This window comes from Chlamydotis macqueenii, chromosome Z (genome assembly GCF_036417535.1).
Source record: "Chlamydotis macqueenii isolate bChlMac1 chromosome Z, bChlMac1.mat, whole genome shotgun sequence".
NCBI lineage: Eukaryota > Metazoa > Chordata > Aves > Otidiformes > Otididae > Chlamydotis > Chlamydotis macqueenii.
In genome coordinates, this window is record NC_141593.1 from 66,565,974 (window position 1) to 66,579,454 (window position 13,481).

At 46.3% G+C, this 13,481-nt stretch overlaps 1 protein-coding gene and 1 long non-coding RNA gene across 5 annotated transcripts in view; one reads left to right on the forward strand and one right to left on the reverse strand.

Moving 5' to 3' along the window:
• Nucleotides 1–299: 299 nt before the first annotated feature.
• Nucleotides 300–6,677, reverse strand: LOC147596384 (uncharacterized). 2 transcript variants are annotated; one of them, XR_015261524.1, is made up of 4 exons: nt 6,548–6,677; nt 1,686–1,813; nt 925–1,145; nt 300–365 (listed from the first exon to the last, which is right to left on the reverse strand). It is a non-coding gene; the product is annotated as an uncharacterized LOC147596384 (long non-coding RNA). The 2 variants fall into 2 exon arrangements; XR_015261525.1 differs by lacking the exon at nt 6,548–6,677 and adding an exon at nt 6,301–6,439.
• The window catches only part of PALM2AKAP2 (PALM2 and AKAP2 fusion), a 275,724-nt gene continuing 268,906 nt past the window's right edge, over nt 6,664–13,481 (forward strand). For all 3 annotated transcript variants that reach the window (XM_086771571.1, XM_086771572.1, XM_086771573.1), the window contains exon 1: nt 6,664–6,781. In XM_086771571.1, the coding sequence (XP_086627697.1) occupies nt 6,737–6,781 (45 nt within the window). In that variant the 5' untranslated portion in view covers nt 6,664–6,736. The remainder of the gene's footprint in view (nt 6,782–13,481) is intronic.

Consider the following 13,481-nt stretch of genomic DNA (forward strand, 5'->3'; position numbering starts at 1 on the left):
AAAAGGAGGTATAAAGTTATCTTTTTGTCGTATATCAGGGAATGGAAGCAAAGGTGATATAGTGATCAGAGCAGCAACAAAACCCAAATATTCAGATTCTGGCCCCAGTTACCTCCTGGAGCAATAGATTATTTTCACTTCTTCTTTAGCTTTTGATAGTTGGACTGCAGGTAACTTCTTTCTTTTCTTTACTCTCTCAATTCTGAAACAAAATCCTGTGTACTCACACAAACCTCAGCAGTCAATACTTTCATTTTTAAGGGAATACAATTTCAGCTATGTACTATATGTGCAGGATGATCAGCAGGCACAAGAAAAGAAATAAATGCTGCTAAAAGCAGCTTTTCTGCTACAATCTGGGTTGTCTGAAAAGAAAGGAGAGGGACATGTCAGAATCTACAGGAATCAAGCTCTAGTCTTTAAATCCAAAGTTTAAAAACACACATTTTTTCCTCTTTCTCTTGGCAGATTCAAATAGCCAAGCCAGCTCTGAGGGGCAAAAGGGGCAAAAGTGTCTTCCCTAATCAGTATTAAAGTTGTCAGGATTCATAAAAACCAATGCCACAAACTGTTTCTAATGGAGTGGATAACACAAGTCCTGGTGTACACATGAATCTCATCTCATTAAGAACTACAGAGGGACGTGCAGCTAAGGGGTGGTGACCTAGCATCAGTACGCTAGGAGAATAGAAATTAAAAAAAAAATCCCTTTTTAGTGAAGAGTTGTCCTATTCACAGATATATTTCTGCCCTGCACTTTAGGGCTGGGAGTACTGCTTGCTCTTGTCACCCATCACTGCTTCAGCAGGATGCAAAGTGCTAAGGAAGGCACTGAAAACAGAAAGTGGAAGGCACAGACTAACCAGGATTTTCTTTTTATGTAATTTCAGAGAGAGAAAAGGAAAGTGGGAAAGGTTGCCTTACGTTTCTCATCTGCAGGTGTTCCAATCCCCCTCTGCTCCCCAGGAGCCAGGCCAGGCTCCCACAGCAAGGCATTAGCTGGGTAAGCGAGCTGCAACGCCAGCAGCCAGCACTGCAATCCCAAGAGGAGCCAGGCTTACACCACAGTTGCTCCTACCAGAGGGTGGGCAGTCAAGACTGCACCAAAGCTGCTTCCCCCACCTTGGAAGCTCAGATAACCTTGGCTACCAGAAGAGGAAAGACAGGAAGAAAGTGAAACGCGTACATAATTTCTTCTTGATCTTCTCTACTTAAAGAAAGTCACTGCAAAGATAATCTCCTACTTTACCATCCTGCAAGCTTTGACAGTGGGTGCTCTGTGGCTTGCTTCACTAATTACTGCCAAGGACTGAAGGTGTTGGATAAATCTCAGGCTAGCATGAGGCTGTTTAAGCATGGCAAGGGGGGCTGGCAGGGCAAGAGGTCTCAAGAAAGCCATTGCTTCTTGTCCCTGTCCCTGTTACCAGCAGAATCACTTACAAGCAACTGTTTGTGGACAACAAACATCACTTGGCCAGGAGAATCCTGCTCTGCAGAGGCTCTGGAGGGCCCCTTCCACTTACAGCATCTGGTGGTCCATTGAGAGGAGGTCTCCTGCCACTGGCGTCACCACATGGAGACCCCTCTGTTCAGAGGACAGTGCAAGCTCCCCATGGCTGCAGAACAAAACCAAGCAAACACAGAAAAACCTAATAGGCTGCACTTATTAATAAATAATGGCTTACCTATTCATAAGCCTGCTGTCTTGGGAAGGTTTAAAACAAAGCCTTGCGCTCCAGCTTTTTATTTCTCAAACAATGTCATCTCCTGCTGCGTGTGCTTCAGCTCCATGTCTTGAAAGCAAGTGGCAAAACTGAAACAACAAAAAAAAGGGAGGAGGAAACAACACCAATTAAACCAATTCTGATACAAAGATTTTTTTTCAATGAATAATGATTTTGTGCACTTACAGAATGGGACTCAGAGGTATAGGTTGAGCTCTGCCCACTGCCCTCCTTCCTGTTCAGCTTCAGGCATACTGCTTACTGTTTCCCCATCTGCATTTTCCAGGTGTGAAATGCTGTGGGAGGTGGAGAGGAGACTTCCTAGCCTTTGCTTGTCCTGTTGGTGGGGATTATTTTCCCACCAGCTGACACCGCCTGGGGGCTGTGCCCACGAAACCCCATGCAAGGGGCAATGGGGGATGAAGAGGGCATGCTGGTGCCGGCATCTGCCACCTCGCAGTGGAGGCGTGAGGGCACATATTCGGGCGTTTAGCCACTTCTCACATTTATCACTGCAAGTCATGAGCGGTGACAGACCGGCCACCCCCACCACCAGACACCCCTGATGGGTGTGCAAGAGCTTGGACACATGGCCCCCACTGTGCAGCCACCGCTTATGGGGTTAACATGCGCAGGTGTGCTGAGGACAACTGTCCCAGGGTGACAGCTTGTTGGGGTGGAGGTCCCTCAGGTTTACAGTGGTGAGGTTCCAGGTGGCCCGAGTACCACCTCCACCTCTGGTGCTGCAGCCACTGTGCACCCCCAGCAAGCAGCCTGGGTACAGGAGAGAGAAGGGCAGAAAGAGACTGCTGTGTGATGAGGCTGAGGGCCACAATTAAAACCGCAGATGAAGTAGGCTCTTCTGGAAATGCTGGATGGTGCCACTGCCAAAAATTTTGAAGGCTGTGGTGGACGTTGGGCTCAGGAATCTGAAAGTTTAGATGAACTCCTCATTCCTGGTCTATTTTAATATAGCATCTGAGGCAAGAGTTTGGTAAGGAAGATAAAAACCAGATTAATTAAACCTCAGAATTGCAACTTAGATGAAAATAATACAGTTCAAATATGCCCTAGGGAGGAATGCTCAACAATAGTGAGGGTGCTAGAACAGTGTTAGCGCAGCACAATGCAACATGCTGGCATGTGGTAATTTTAAGAGCCAGAAGTATCTCCTCTAAAACAATCTGAAATGCAAATGTGAAGCCTGTTTTCCCTCCTTGCTCTGTGTTTTCTTGACAACCACTGCCAGGATCCAACCACTAACTTGTCACCATAAAAATATGTCGATGCATTTGCAACAGCTGAGGCGTTAATCCTGACCTTCAAGAGTATGTGAGTGCCTTCATTACGCAGTCTTCAGGCCAAAGTCTGGTTTCTTAGACTGATTCAGTTCTACTAACAGCCAAGAGGACAGGAAGCCAAGGGGTTTGCCCCAAGGACAAGATGCCTGGCATCATGCAGAAGAGTTCTGGTTGTAGCCAAAAAAAAAAAAAAAATTCTAAAAAAAAACGTTTGGCAAAAACCACACAGATGATTTAAATGAGAATCTTTCTTAATCCAGCTCAGCTCTATGGCAAGGACAAGAACCTGATTTCCACCATGCAACTAGGCTGTCTCACTAAGAGTTCAGGCTACACATAGCTCAGAGTGCTTTCAGGATCCTCTCCAGCTTTGAGCAGAGACTACAGATTGTTTCCTACACTCTTTTCCGAAGAAATGAAAATAAAAACCTGTTTTGCATGGAAATAGGATGCAATTCACAGATTATTAAGAGTTTGCTCAGTTTTTGCTCTTTTAAAAATTGCAGTGAAAGAACAGTCTTATAACTGACATTTGAAAAATAATAGGGACACTTTTCCTTTCTTCTTCATTCCTAGCTACCAAACAAAGTATGTTAAAATACTTCTTTCCTCTTGCTTGCCTACTCTTCTAGAATCTTCTTGCTCTTCCCTACAGCCTCCAACATCTCTTGTTTTCTTAGTATCTTCAAAATTTGGAAATATCTGCCTTCCTGCCTTAAGAGTAAAACAAAACAAATAAAAAACTGTGAGACTTAACACAATTTCTCATTTTTTTTTTATTAAGTTTCCTTACTAATGTAGCAAAACTGTCTGGAAACAAAAATCTTAACTATGATTGAGTGGTTGGTTGTTTTGTTTCGTTTAAAGCTGCCCTCACTGACCAAATGTCCGTAGGGGCTGTCCACTGCAGACTCTGTCATGACCTAGTAAGTCACGTTACAGAGGTCATTTCACCTGGATGTGCACTAAGAACCACCTGGGTGAAGGATTCCCATCTCACTGCATCACAAGGCTTCAAGCAATACAAAAGAAAGACACCGTAGGAAAACTAGTGGCTATAATCATTGCATGACTTCCAGCCTTTCCTCTGCATGGCAAGTCACCAGTAAGAAAGTGCTCTGCTACTCATGCGTCCTCTGTCACTCCTGTACAATCATAAAGAGGCCGCAGGGTGGGATGCTACAGCAGAACTGATGCACATTTCCTTGGCAAACTAAAGACAGGTGCACAACCCTGCAGCATGTTTCACTGGGGCCAGGAACACCCCGGCACCCTGCTCACCGCTCACCTGCAACAAGTGCTGCAGTTAAACTGGAGATGGGATAAACATGGGGCAAACACAGCGTCCAGCTTAGCCGCAGTTACTGTGCTTTATGAACTGTCGCGAGGTTTTGGATCAGAAGCGAGGTGCACACATGCACTTTTATATACGATGACCCTGAATGCACTTCAACATATTTTTAGACACTATGCTGAGTGGATGCCATATGGAAGGAAGGAGGGGATGGCCTAATGTGGTGCATTTCACACGCAACTTTGGCAGCTTCTAACATGACTACAGGTCGTGGAGTGAATAGGTTGCCCATCCCAGCTCCAGCTCCAATTGGCTCTGGGGCATACCCTTGCCTTTGCCAAACATAGCCTGTAGCACAATTTCTCCCCTGGGCAAGGCTTAACAACAAAACATGAGAAGGGTTTTGAAGGGATTTAATTGCATAGCTTGCAAGTCTTAGTAGGAGTTGCCCATGTATGTTTTCAGCGCACATGTGGGAGTATAGATGTCTGGATACTGTGTGACAAGATTTCAAAACCAACTGTAGTAATATCAGTGGCAATGCATGGACATTTATGTGGTGACTGAAAAGAAAAAAAAAAGAGAGGTTTTGAAGAAAAACAACAATCTGAAAGGGACCAAATAAGCTACAGGACAGATGCCATCCAAGAAATAACTTAAAGCTGGAAGACTGAAAGATTATCCCAGTTTAAGCTGGAATTGTCACATTTCCTCTTGCTGTGAGCCCATCCCAACACCCCCTTACAGATACTGCCTCACTTGGGATACGGCAATAAAACTTTGCCTTTTGGCCAGAGACACTACTGGAATTATATAATATTCTGCAAGTTTTCTATACAACCAAGGACCTCTTTCATGGAGGCAAAGCTAAGCAAGAAGTCACTTTGACATGCTGCCTCAAGACAAGGAGGCTGGGCACCAGTAAGGGAAATGGGACCAGGAGGTGGAAACACTTGAGAAAGCAGCTGCCTTGAAAAGCAGCCTGCAGCAAGTAGCACATCCCAGAGCTGGAAACGGGATGGAGGTGGAGGATGTCTGGGAGAGGAGACGGGGGTGCCAGCAGAGAGGTAAAATGCCAGGCTGGGTGGCACATGGAGAGCAGGGTGACCTCCAGACTGCATTCCTCCAAGACAAGGGAGTGTCCCTGTCTTGTTGGCATGCGGTTATTACACCACAACTGTATCTAGCAAAAGGCACTTCTGCTCCTCGGGGCAGGCCAGCAGCAGGCTGCCCCGCTCAGCCCCCACCCAGCCCTCCATGGAGGGTGGAATGGTCGGCCTGGGTCAGGGCCTCCCTCCGCTGGGCAGCCCCGGGCTCACCCCTGCAGAAGCACCCCATGGACGGGGCTGGGAGAGAGTGGGAGGCTTCTTTGCTGTTTATAAGAAAACAGAGCAGATGGGGGACCATACCGAAAAAATTAAAAAAAAAAAAAATAAAAAAGAGGAGGTTGCATGCAACACCAAAGCCATGCTTGAAATCAATACTGGCTGGGACCTCGCCTTCCTTCCCCGCCTGCCTCCTTCCCTGTGCCACACCTGGGGTCTTCAGTCAGCCTGCTTTTACCGGCAGCTTTGTCACTGTCGAGTCTCTGATGGCAACACGGTGCTTTAACGTGCAACGCACGGGCAGGGCGCAGGGACACCTTCCCTCTCCCCTCCCTCCCTCCCGCCCCTCACGCTCTTCGCCGCCGCCCTGCAGCAGAGCTCCTCGCTGCCGCTGCGCTCGGGGAGGGGGGGCTGTGCTGTACCCCCGCGGCCCGTGCCCCCGTCCTCCTCCTGCCAGCCCTGGGCCGATCCTGCTTTAACCGGTGGCGGCAGCCGCCGCCGGGCCGCCCGCATTCCCGGCACCCGCCGCTCCCGCCCGCCGCGCCGCGTGCCGCCGTCCTCCCCCCCCGCACCGACCCCCGCCGCCCCGCTCGGGAAGGACGGGCCGCGGCCCGGCTGTGCGCCCGCTCTGCTGCCGCCGTGCGGGTCCCTGTTACCGTGCCGGCTGCCGATGCCGAGCTCCCGTGGTGACCCAGCGCCCCATAGGAGGAGCAAATGAGCAGAGACGTCAACGCAAAAAATTATAGCCATGCCAGCTACCCCTGCGCTCAGCTGCCGGGAGAGCGCATACATGGCTTGTGTGACAGCCGCAGCGCACAGAAGCGGCAATGACACGCAGTTAGCGATACAGCTGCGAGACGGGCAGCGAGGCAGGCACCGGTCCAGTGACTGAAATGATCCTACCGTGAGCCTGCCGGCAGCGCCTCCAAAAGTGGCTGACTACTACACAGCAGCTCGGCTTTCTTTGCCGTTACTCCAGTTCCCCCCGGGTGACTGCGGCGTTTGCTGTTTCGTTTTCCTTTGCCTTTTTTTTTTTTTCCTCCCCCCTCCCTCACCCATCTCCCTCTCTCCTGCCGTGTCCTTCTCTCCAGGATGGCGGAAGCAGAGTTGCACAAGGAAAGGCTCCAAGCCATAGCAGTAAGTCCCGCTCCTTTTACTTGCTCTTTTGTCCGTAGACGCGGTTTGCGGGTGTGTGTGTGTGTGTGTGTGTGTGTGTGTGTAATTCTGTCACGGTGACTGGGAAGCCCCCGGCTTTCACGAAGTTGTGCGTGGAGTTGCCCGTTCGGGACACGAGTGGTTAAAGCCTCCTTTGCGGGATTTGGCGGAGAAAGAGAGCTGTGAGGAAGGGCACTGAGCTGACACACGTGCAGAAAGAAAAATGTGGATGCACAGCGGCACACTTAAAAGATTGATGATGGAGGAGAAAAGAAAGAATACGTGGGGAGGAAGGGGGATTGCAGGAGAAAATCCATACTCTGCTGAAAAGGTGTTTTCTCGCAGTGGGGGCTTTAGCTTAATTGATTAAGAAGTTAAACAAAACGATCTGCTGCAGGGTGGCTTTTACTGCGGAAAACAATTGTGATCGAATACAAACACTGCATTCTCAAAAGCGTGCAATTATTTGATCTACTAGTTAAACTGTCACCTCAGCTCCACAGCTGAGCACATGCTTTCAGACAAATTCCCTGCCGAGTTGCATCCTGCCAGGGGTAAGGTTTAGGCAGGATTTAGCCCAATTTTAGTTAAAACTTTAGTTTTCACATTTGGTCCCATAATTTGGAGCGAGCTATGGGCTCAGCTGGTGCAGACCTCCGAGGGGGGATGAGGGTGGTTTTTCAACACCCAGGCCCCATCCTCACCATCATCCCGGCACACAGAAACTGCCAGCTCATCTTCTAGCACGGCACAGGCGCCGCGTCAAAAGGCCTGTGTTTCCGTGGGCACTGCCAGCCTGCCAGCCCCACACAGCCAGCCCTTGTTCCAGTGACACCCGGCTCTTCTTCTTCCCCATGGCTGAGATGTGGATGCAGCTGTGCCGGTCCCAGTCGGATGGCACGGTCGGTGCCGGGGGCCGCACACCTGGAGGTCTGAAGGGAAGTGACAAAAGATGGCAGAGCCCCGTGTGGGTTTTTCGCTCCCGTCCCCGCTTCCCCCAGTGATCAACAGATGCTATGTTTTACTGTAGCCAGCAGAGATCACAGATTTCCTTTATAGTAAGAGGAATGGCGGCTGCTGCTGCTGCTCTTCCAAGCTGTTTTAAGTCTGCTATTCCTCTAATAGGTCCATGGAGATTTAAAATAACCAGATGTAAAACAAATAGATTGGGGTTTTTTTTGTCTCTAAAATATATCCTGAAAAAGAGCAAATGTTATCATTTGATATGAGAGGGATACTTTAACCATTTACTTTTCAGGCATTGGAAAGTAGATACATATTTTAAAGCTGCTTCACATTTTTCTGTCAGCATAGGTATTGCCCAGTCTCCCAAGTGGAGATTGAGCAATATGTTCCCCTGTAGGCAACCCTCGCTACTGCCTCTGGTTTGGGACTTCTGTATGGCAGAACCATACTGCAGAGCTGCTCCAAGCATTGCTGCTGTGCATAGCTCTGAAAAACTTCTGTCCTCACATTAAAGAAATACAATTTTTTTATATAATTGCTGCTTCTTTTGACTGCTATGTGACAGAAAACCAAGCCGCACCCATTTACACTCCATATGATGTGTTTAAGCCTTTGATCAAAGTAGATCAGATGCTCTGCTTCTTGGTTCTTTGCATTGCACATCAATGAGGCCATTACGAATGTAAAATTATCACCTAGTGTATTGTAGCTTTTTGCACAGCAGCTTTATACTGGTATGAGAGAAGTCCTTGAGAATCTGGATCTTCCTTTTCCATATGTATTTCCTTTTAGGTTTCTATTTCTGGCAACAAATAAAACATAGTATAGTAATGTATGCAGTGAATTAGACCAAAAGAATTTTACTTCAGCAGCAAAAGTGTTCATCATTATCTTAAGCCTGAATGTGGGTCCATGAACTGATTTGTTTGCTTACCCACTCTGCAGAGCAACAGGTTTTCCATATAAGCTTGATAGGTGACTTTGCTCCTGTGCTTGGGGTGCTGCAAATGTTTGTCAGAACCCAGAGAAGTTTGTTTCTGGTGTAAGGTTTTGCTCCAAGTCAGGCATTTCTCTTCTGCCGCCGGTTGTGTAAATAAACTAAATCCTCAAAAGTTGCATGGCATTTATCAGAAGAATAAAAAGGTAGCATTTCGGTTCACCTTGGTGTTCAGTTTTAACAAGCTGCAGTGTCTCACTCAGATGAGCAGAAGCTGACACTGGCACTCTTCAATCAAGCTGGTCATATAGAAATAAATCCTTTAACCACTGAGATGTCTACACACTGTTGCCTGTACCTTTACCCTTCCTTCCATAGTGACAGCACCAAATGCCAGGAAGACAGGGAGAGTAAAGTTTAAGTGTGCATCTCTGAGTATTTAAGGAAAACAAGACATTACACCAGAGGCTGATGCTTTGTGAAGAGTTTGATTTTGTACTTTGTTACTCTGACTAATCACAGTTTTAATATATTCCTATCTGGCACAGAGGAAAGTGTCATGGGAAGAGGAAAAAAGGGGTCTAACTGTTAGGATATTAATCTAAACCTTGGTGAACATGAGTTAGCCACTTGTTTTGCCAGAAGCAAGTACTCAGCCTCTCTGTGCATTCATCTTCCATCTGCGAACTGTGAGTAACGGACTTTGCCCTTGTCTCAGAGAGCTGTTAGGGATGCATACAAGATTGAGAAGAACTTGGATGCAATGGTTTACCAGGGCAAGAAACAACTAAATAAGCTTTTAAAAAATATAATGTGTGATTCTAAAAAAAAAAAAAAAAGCTTTGAATGTTTATGTTTTTAATACTATTGCACGTGCTTGAGCTATGATTTTTAGATCTTCCTCTTTATGAAGTTCCTAACATTCAAGAACTGGCTATAGCAAGACTCAGAGCACTGTGGCAGTCTGGTTTGAGAAGCTGGGAGATGTGAGACAACTGCTAAAAAGCAGAACCCAGTTTTCTCTTCTTGGAGGAAAATGTAAACTCTGTGTCCTGGGAGAGGTCCTAGATAGCCAGGAGCGATAGGAATGATTCGTTTTCTGATCCTTTCCTTGAGCAGAGGTCACATCACACCTCCCTACTTGGGTATCATGTGTGCTGCAGACAGATACTAGTAAATCTCTCTGTCATGCCACCCCACTCTTAACATCTGTTTGAGCCTGACTCTAAATCACCACAGCACTGCTGCTCCACTGCCAGCGGAGCCCAGTGGTGCCTGCTTTGAATGCTGCGGGACGATGCCGTGCAGGAGGCAAGCAAGAGGTTAAAAGGGGAGGTTGGAGGTTGTCTTCTCTCTGAGCTTGTTCCTATAGCACACTTCAGTGCTTGCATCTGTTCTTTTCCTGAAGGGGGGTGATGGGTAAAATTTTGGGTGAAAAGGGAAGCATTTTTGTGGCTTTAAAAAGTATGTCTGCTGCGAGTTGCTCAGAAGTTTGGAATGCAAACAGTCCCAGAGAAAGTAGGCTTGGTGGCCAGGGAACAGGTGAGCTAGGTTAATTTATTGCATTCTGGATAAATAAACTGTGCAGCTCTGCAGTTTATTATATGGTCCCCTTCTCTATGACTGCAGAGATCACCACCAGATAGTGATCTAAACATAGAGAGGCATTCACAAATGTAAATATTTTCCGTCGCTTAGCTAGCAGTCATAAAACTGGGAAGTGAGGGCATTGAGTATGTATTGGTGCATCTGGGGTATAAATGCACATAGGTTGCGGTGCATATGTGTCACCCATATATCAGGTGAATTAAAGGCCATCACTGAGGGACCCTGCTGAGGAGAAATCACCCACTAGAGCAACAACCAGTGCAGGAGTGGAGGAGGTTGTCAGGTTAAGGAGATGTCAAGCCAACAGCTTCCAATGCAAGTTGGAAGCTACTAAAATGTACTGATTTCTTAGCAAGGAAAAACAGCAGTAATGGTTGTTACCACTTACCAGTGCCCAGCTCTGAGAACCAGTAGCTCAATGCAGCATTAATGAAAAGTAATTATTGACATCCAAGTAGACATGTCTGCCTTAGATGGATTAAGGACTGGCTAACTGACAGGTCTCAAAAAGTTGCTGTTGGTGAGGGGGCCCGCTGCGCATAGCCTTGAGAGCATAGGCAGGGGAGAGCTTATAAGAAGCAGCTTTTCAGGCTTGAAGGTGTTCTCTATTGGTACTTTGATGTAAATGAAGAAGCAAAACTGATCTTGTGCAGGTAACAGAGAGTGGTGGAGGAGTAAATATGACAATAAAAAGCAGCCCTGCAGAGCAAGCTGGATTATTTGGTAAATGGGGTCCTCCATTTACAGAAGTCCTACACACCTATATACAGCTGGTGTGAGGACTGTACATCCAAATATAAGGGAGTGCAGGGCTGGCACTGCAGAAGAGGGCTCTGCAATCCGCGCGGTGCTGCCGTTCTCTAGGAGCTAGAATAAGTGTGGGAGATAATTCAGCAGGGATGAGGAGGGGATCCTTGTCCTGCAAAGGAGGTTAGTTTTGCACCACTTAAATCTATCCCAGGTGAGCTTCTGGAGTCCTCCCAAAAGGGAGGCAGGTGTATATACGTTTACGTATAGCGTTGCACTAGTTTTTCAACAGGTGTTTGAGACAGTAATACAGTTATCTTTTGGAAGGATAGTACTGGTGCAGTTTCAGTACCACAATTGCTAGTAACCTAGGCATTCTACATTTCTGGGTTAGACACACAGCAACTGCAGTGAGCATCATGTGGTGCCCGTAAATTTCAGAAAATGTATTGACAGAAAAGCCAATATATTTTTCTTTGTTGCCCATTCACCTATTGTCTATTACCCCCAAAATTAAAACTCATGACTAGTAGATCTCATGCCTAAGGTCATTCTACTGTAATACTTCTCCACAGTGAGTCCTTCCAGAGAACATTGTTCTTGCAAATCAGAATCTCTGGTGTTGGAGATCACATAGAAAGATGTGTCATATTCATTTAAACAACAGTTTACTATTGCTAGTTTCCTATGCCTTCATTTAGGAAGTAATATTTTTGTCCTTGAAGTTAAGCACATGTTCAAATCTGTCTGGATTTAGTTGTTTTCAGACCTAAAGCCTGCAGGAAAAAAGGACAGCGACATGTGGAAAGAGTAAGCAGGCTGAGACTTTTCTGCTTGGAAAATAGGTGAGTGAGAAGAATCTGCAAAAGTCTGTAAGGTCCATGAGTGTTATGGAGAGAGAGGTTAAGGAAATACTACACACACCTTTTGGCACAAGAATTAGTAGGTACCTGAGGAGGGTAGCAGCTGTGGACAAACAACAAACCCGAAGAGATGTTTTTCCTAAAATGAGTTGTTAAGCTGTGGAGCCCCTCTCTCCAGGATGTGGTGGACACTCAGGGTGCCCCTGGGTTTGAGCACTCATGGAAGTGAAATCCATGAAGGACTTCCTCATTAAACAGGAGTAATTTGTGGTTGCATGTTACTAGAGGCTGGCAGAGAAGTTCTACATGGATTTGCTGTGCTCCTGAGGTCCTTTGCGTTAGGTGCTATGCTAGAACAGAGCACGGGCTACATGGTCTGATGCAGTGCAGCCATGCTGTGTGCTCAGACACCTTCCTGGGGTAAGCAGGTCTTTTAAGTGCTTTCATGAGGTTTGGTACTAAAGAAGGCCCCCCTCGCAATTCATCGTAAAGCTCAGTTGAATATTGCTACTATATCGTTTAATCCAATTTTTCTATTCCCGTTTTTCCCTCATTATCCTATTTGCAATTGTATTTACGGCTTGGATTAATCACAACCATCCCTCTGCCGTCTTGTTCCTCAGCAGTCCTCACATCCAAGTACCTGAAATAGAAAATCCTCTTGTAGCTGTAGCTGTCCTCCTTTTATATTCTGAGCTGAAAAACTTGAGGACTAGTGATACCTTAACAGATTTCTAGAGTACTCTACAGTGAGAAAAAGCTGGTGGGGTTAGGAAGAGTCTGTATCCTGCTGCAAATATTCCCAGGAATGGGTTTAGTATGTGTAAACTAGAGATTGTCACAAACTCCAGCTGAATGAGATCTATGTTGTGAGCACGATATGAACCTGTGGAGTTCCTGTGAACCTCAGTGGAAACTGGCCATGGGAGAGGAAGTGTTATGTTTGCATTTGCTGTAAAGGATGAAGAGAGGTTTCCCTGCAACACAAATCTGCAGCCTGACTCTGGACTGCAGCGATATCATGAGTCAGCTTCACGGCAGACCTTCCACAGAGAAGACATGTGAGTGCAGTTCTATCTTGTCTTGACTTCTGGAGCATAAAAAACTTTAGGGGTTCATGCAGGGTGTAAGAAATGTTATGGCCTTTGCCCATTCTAAGCCAAAAGCCAAAGAAAAATGCCTATAATGTCTGAAAACTAAAATTACTGTCTCGGGTTTTATATGTATTGCTGCTTTAGGAATATTTACATGACAGCAAGAGAAGCAGAAATATGATGAAAAAATATTGCTGTCAAGGTATCAGTGGAAAATAGGAACAAATAGAAACCAGAAACCAACTGCCTCTTGAGAAATTTCTAGACAGGCTCCAGACTTACCCAAACTGAACTGTTTAAATTTAGAATTGTTTCCACAGCACATTCCTAGCCCTTAACACATCACCAGCATCTCTTAAGCACAGACAAGGAGCTGAGATACTGGATTTCACTTTTTGCCTTTCAAATTATATTTTGCAAAAGAAGTTGAAACTGACTGAAAAGTTTTTGTGATTTTTTGCCATTGT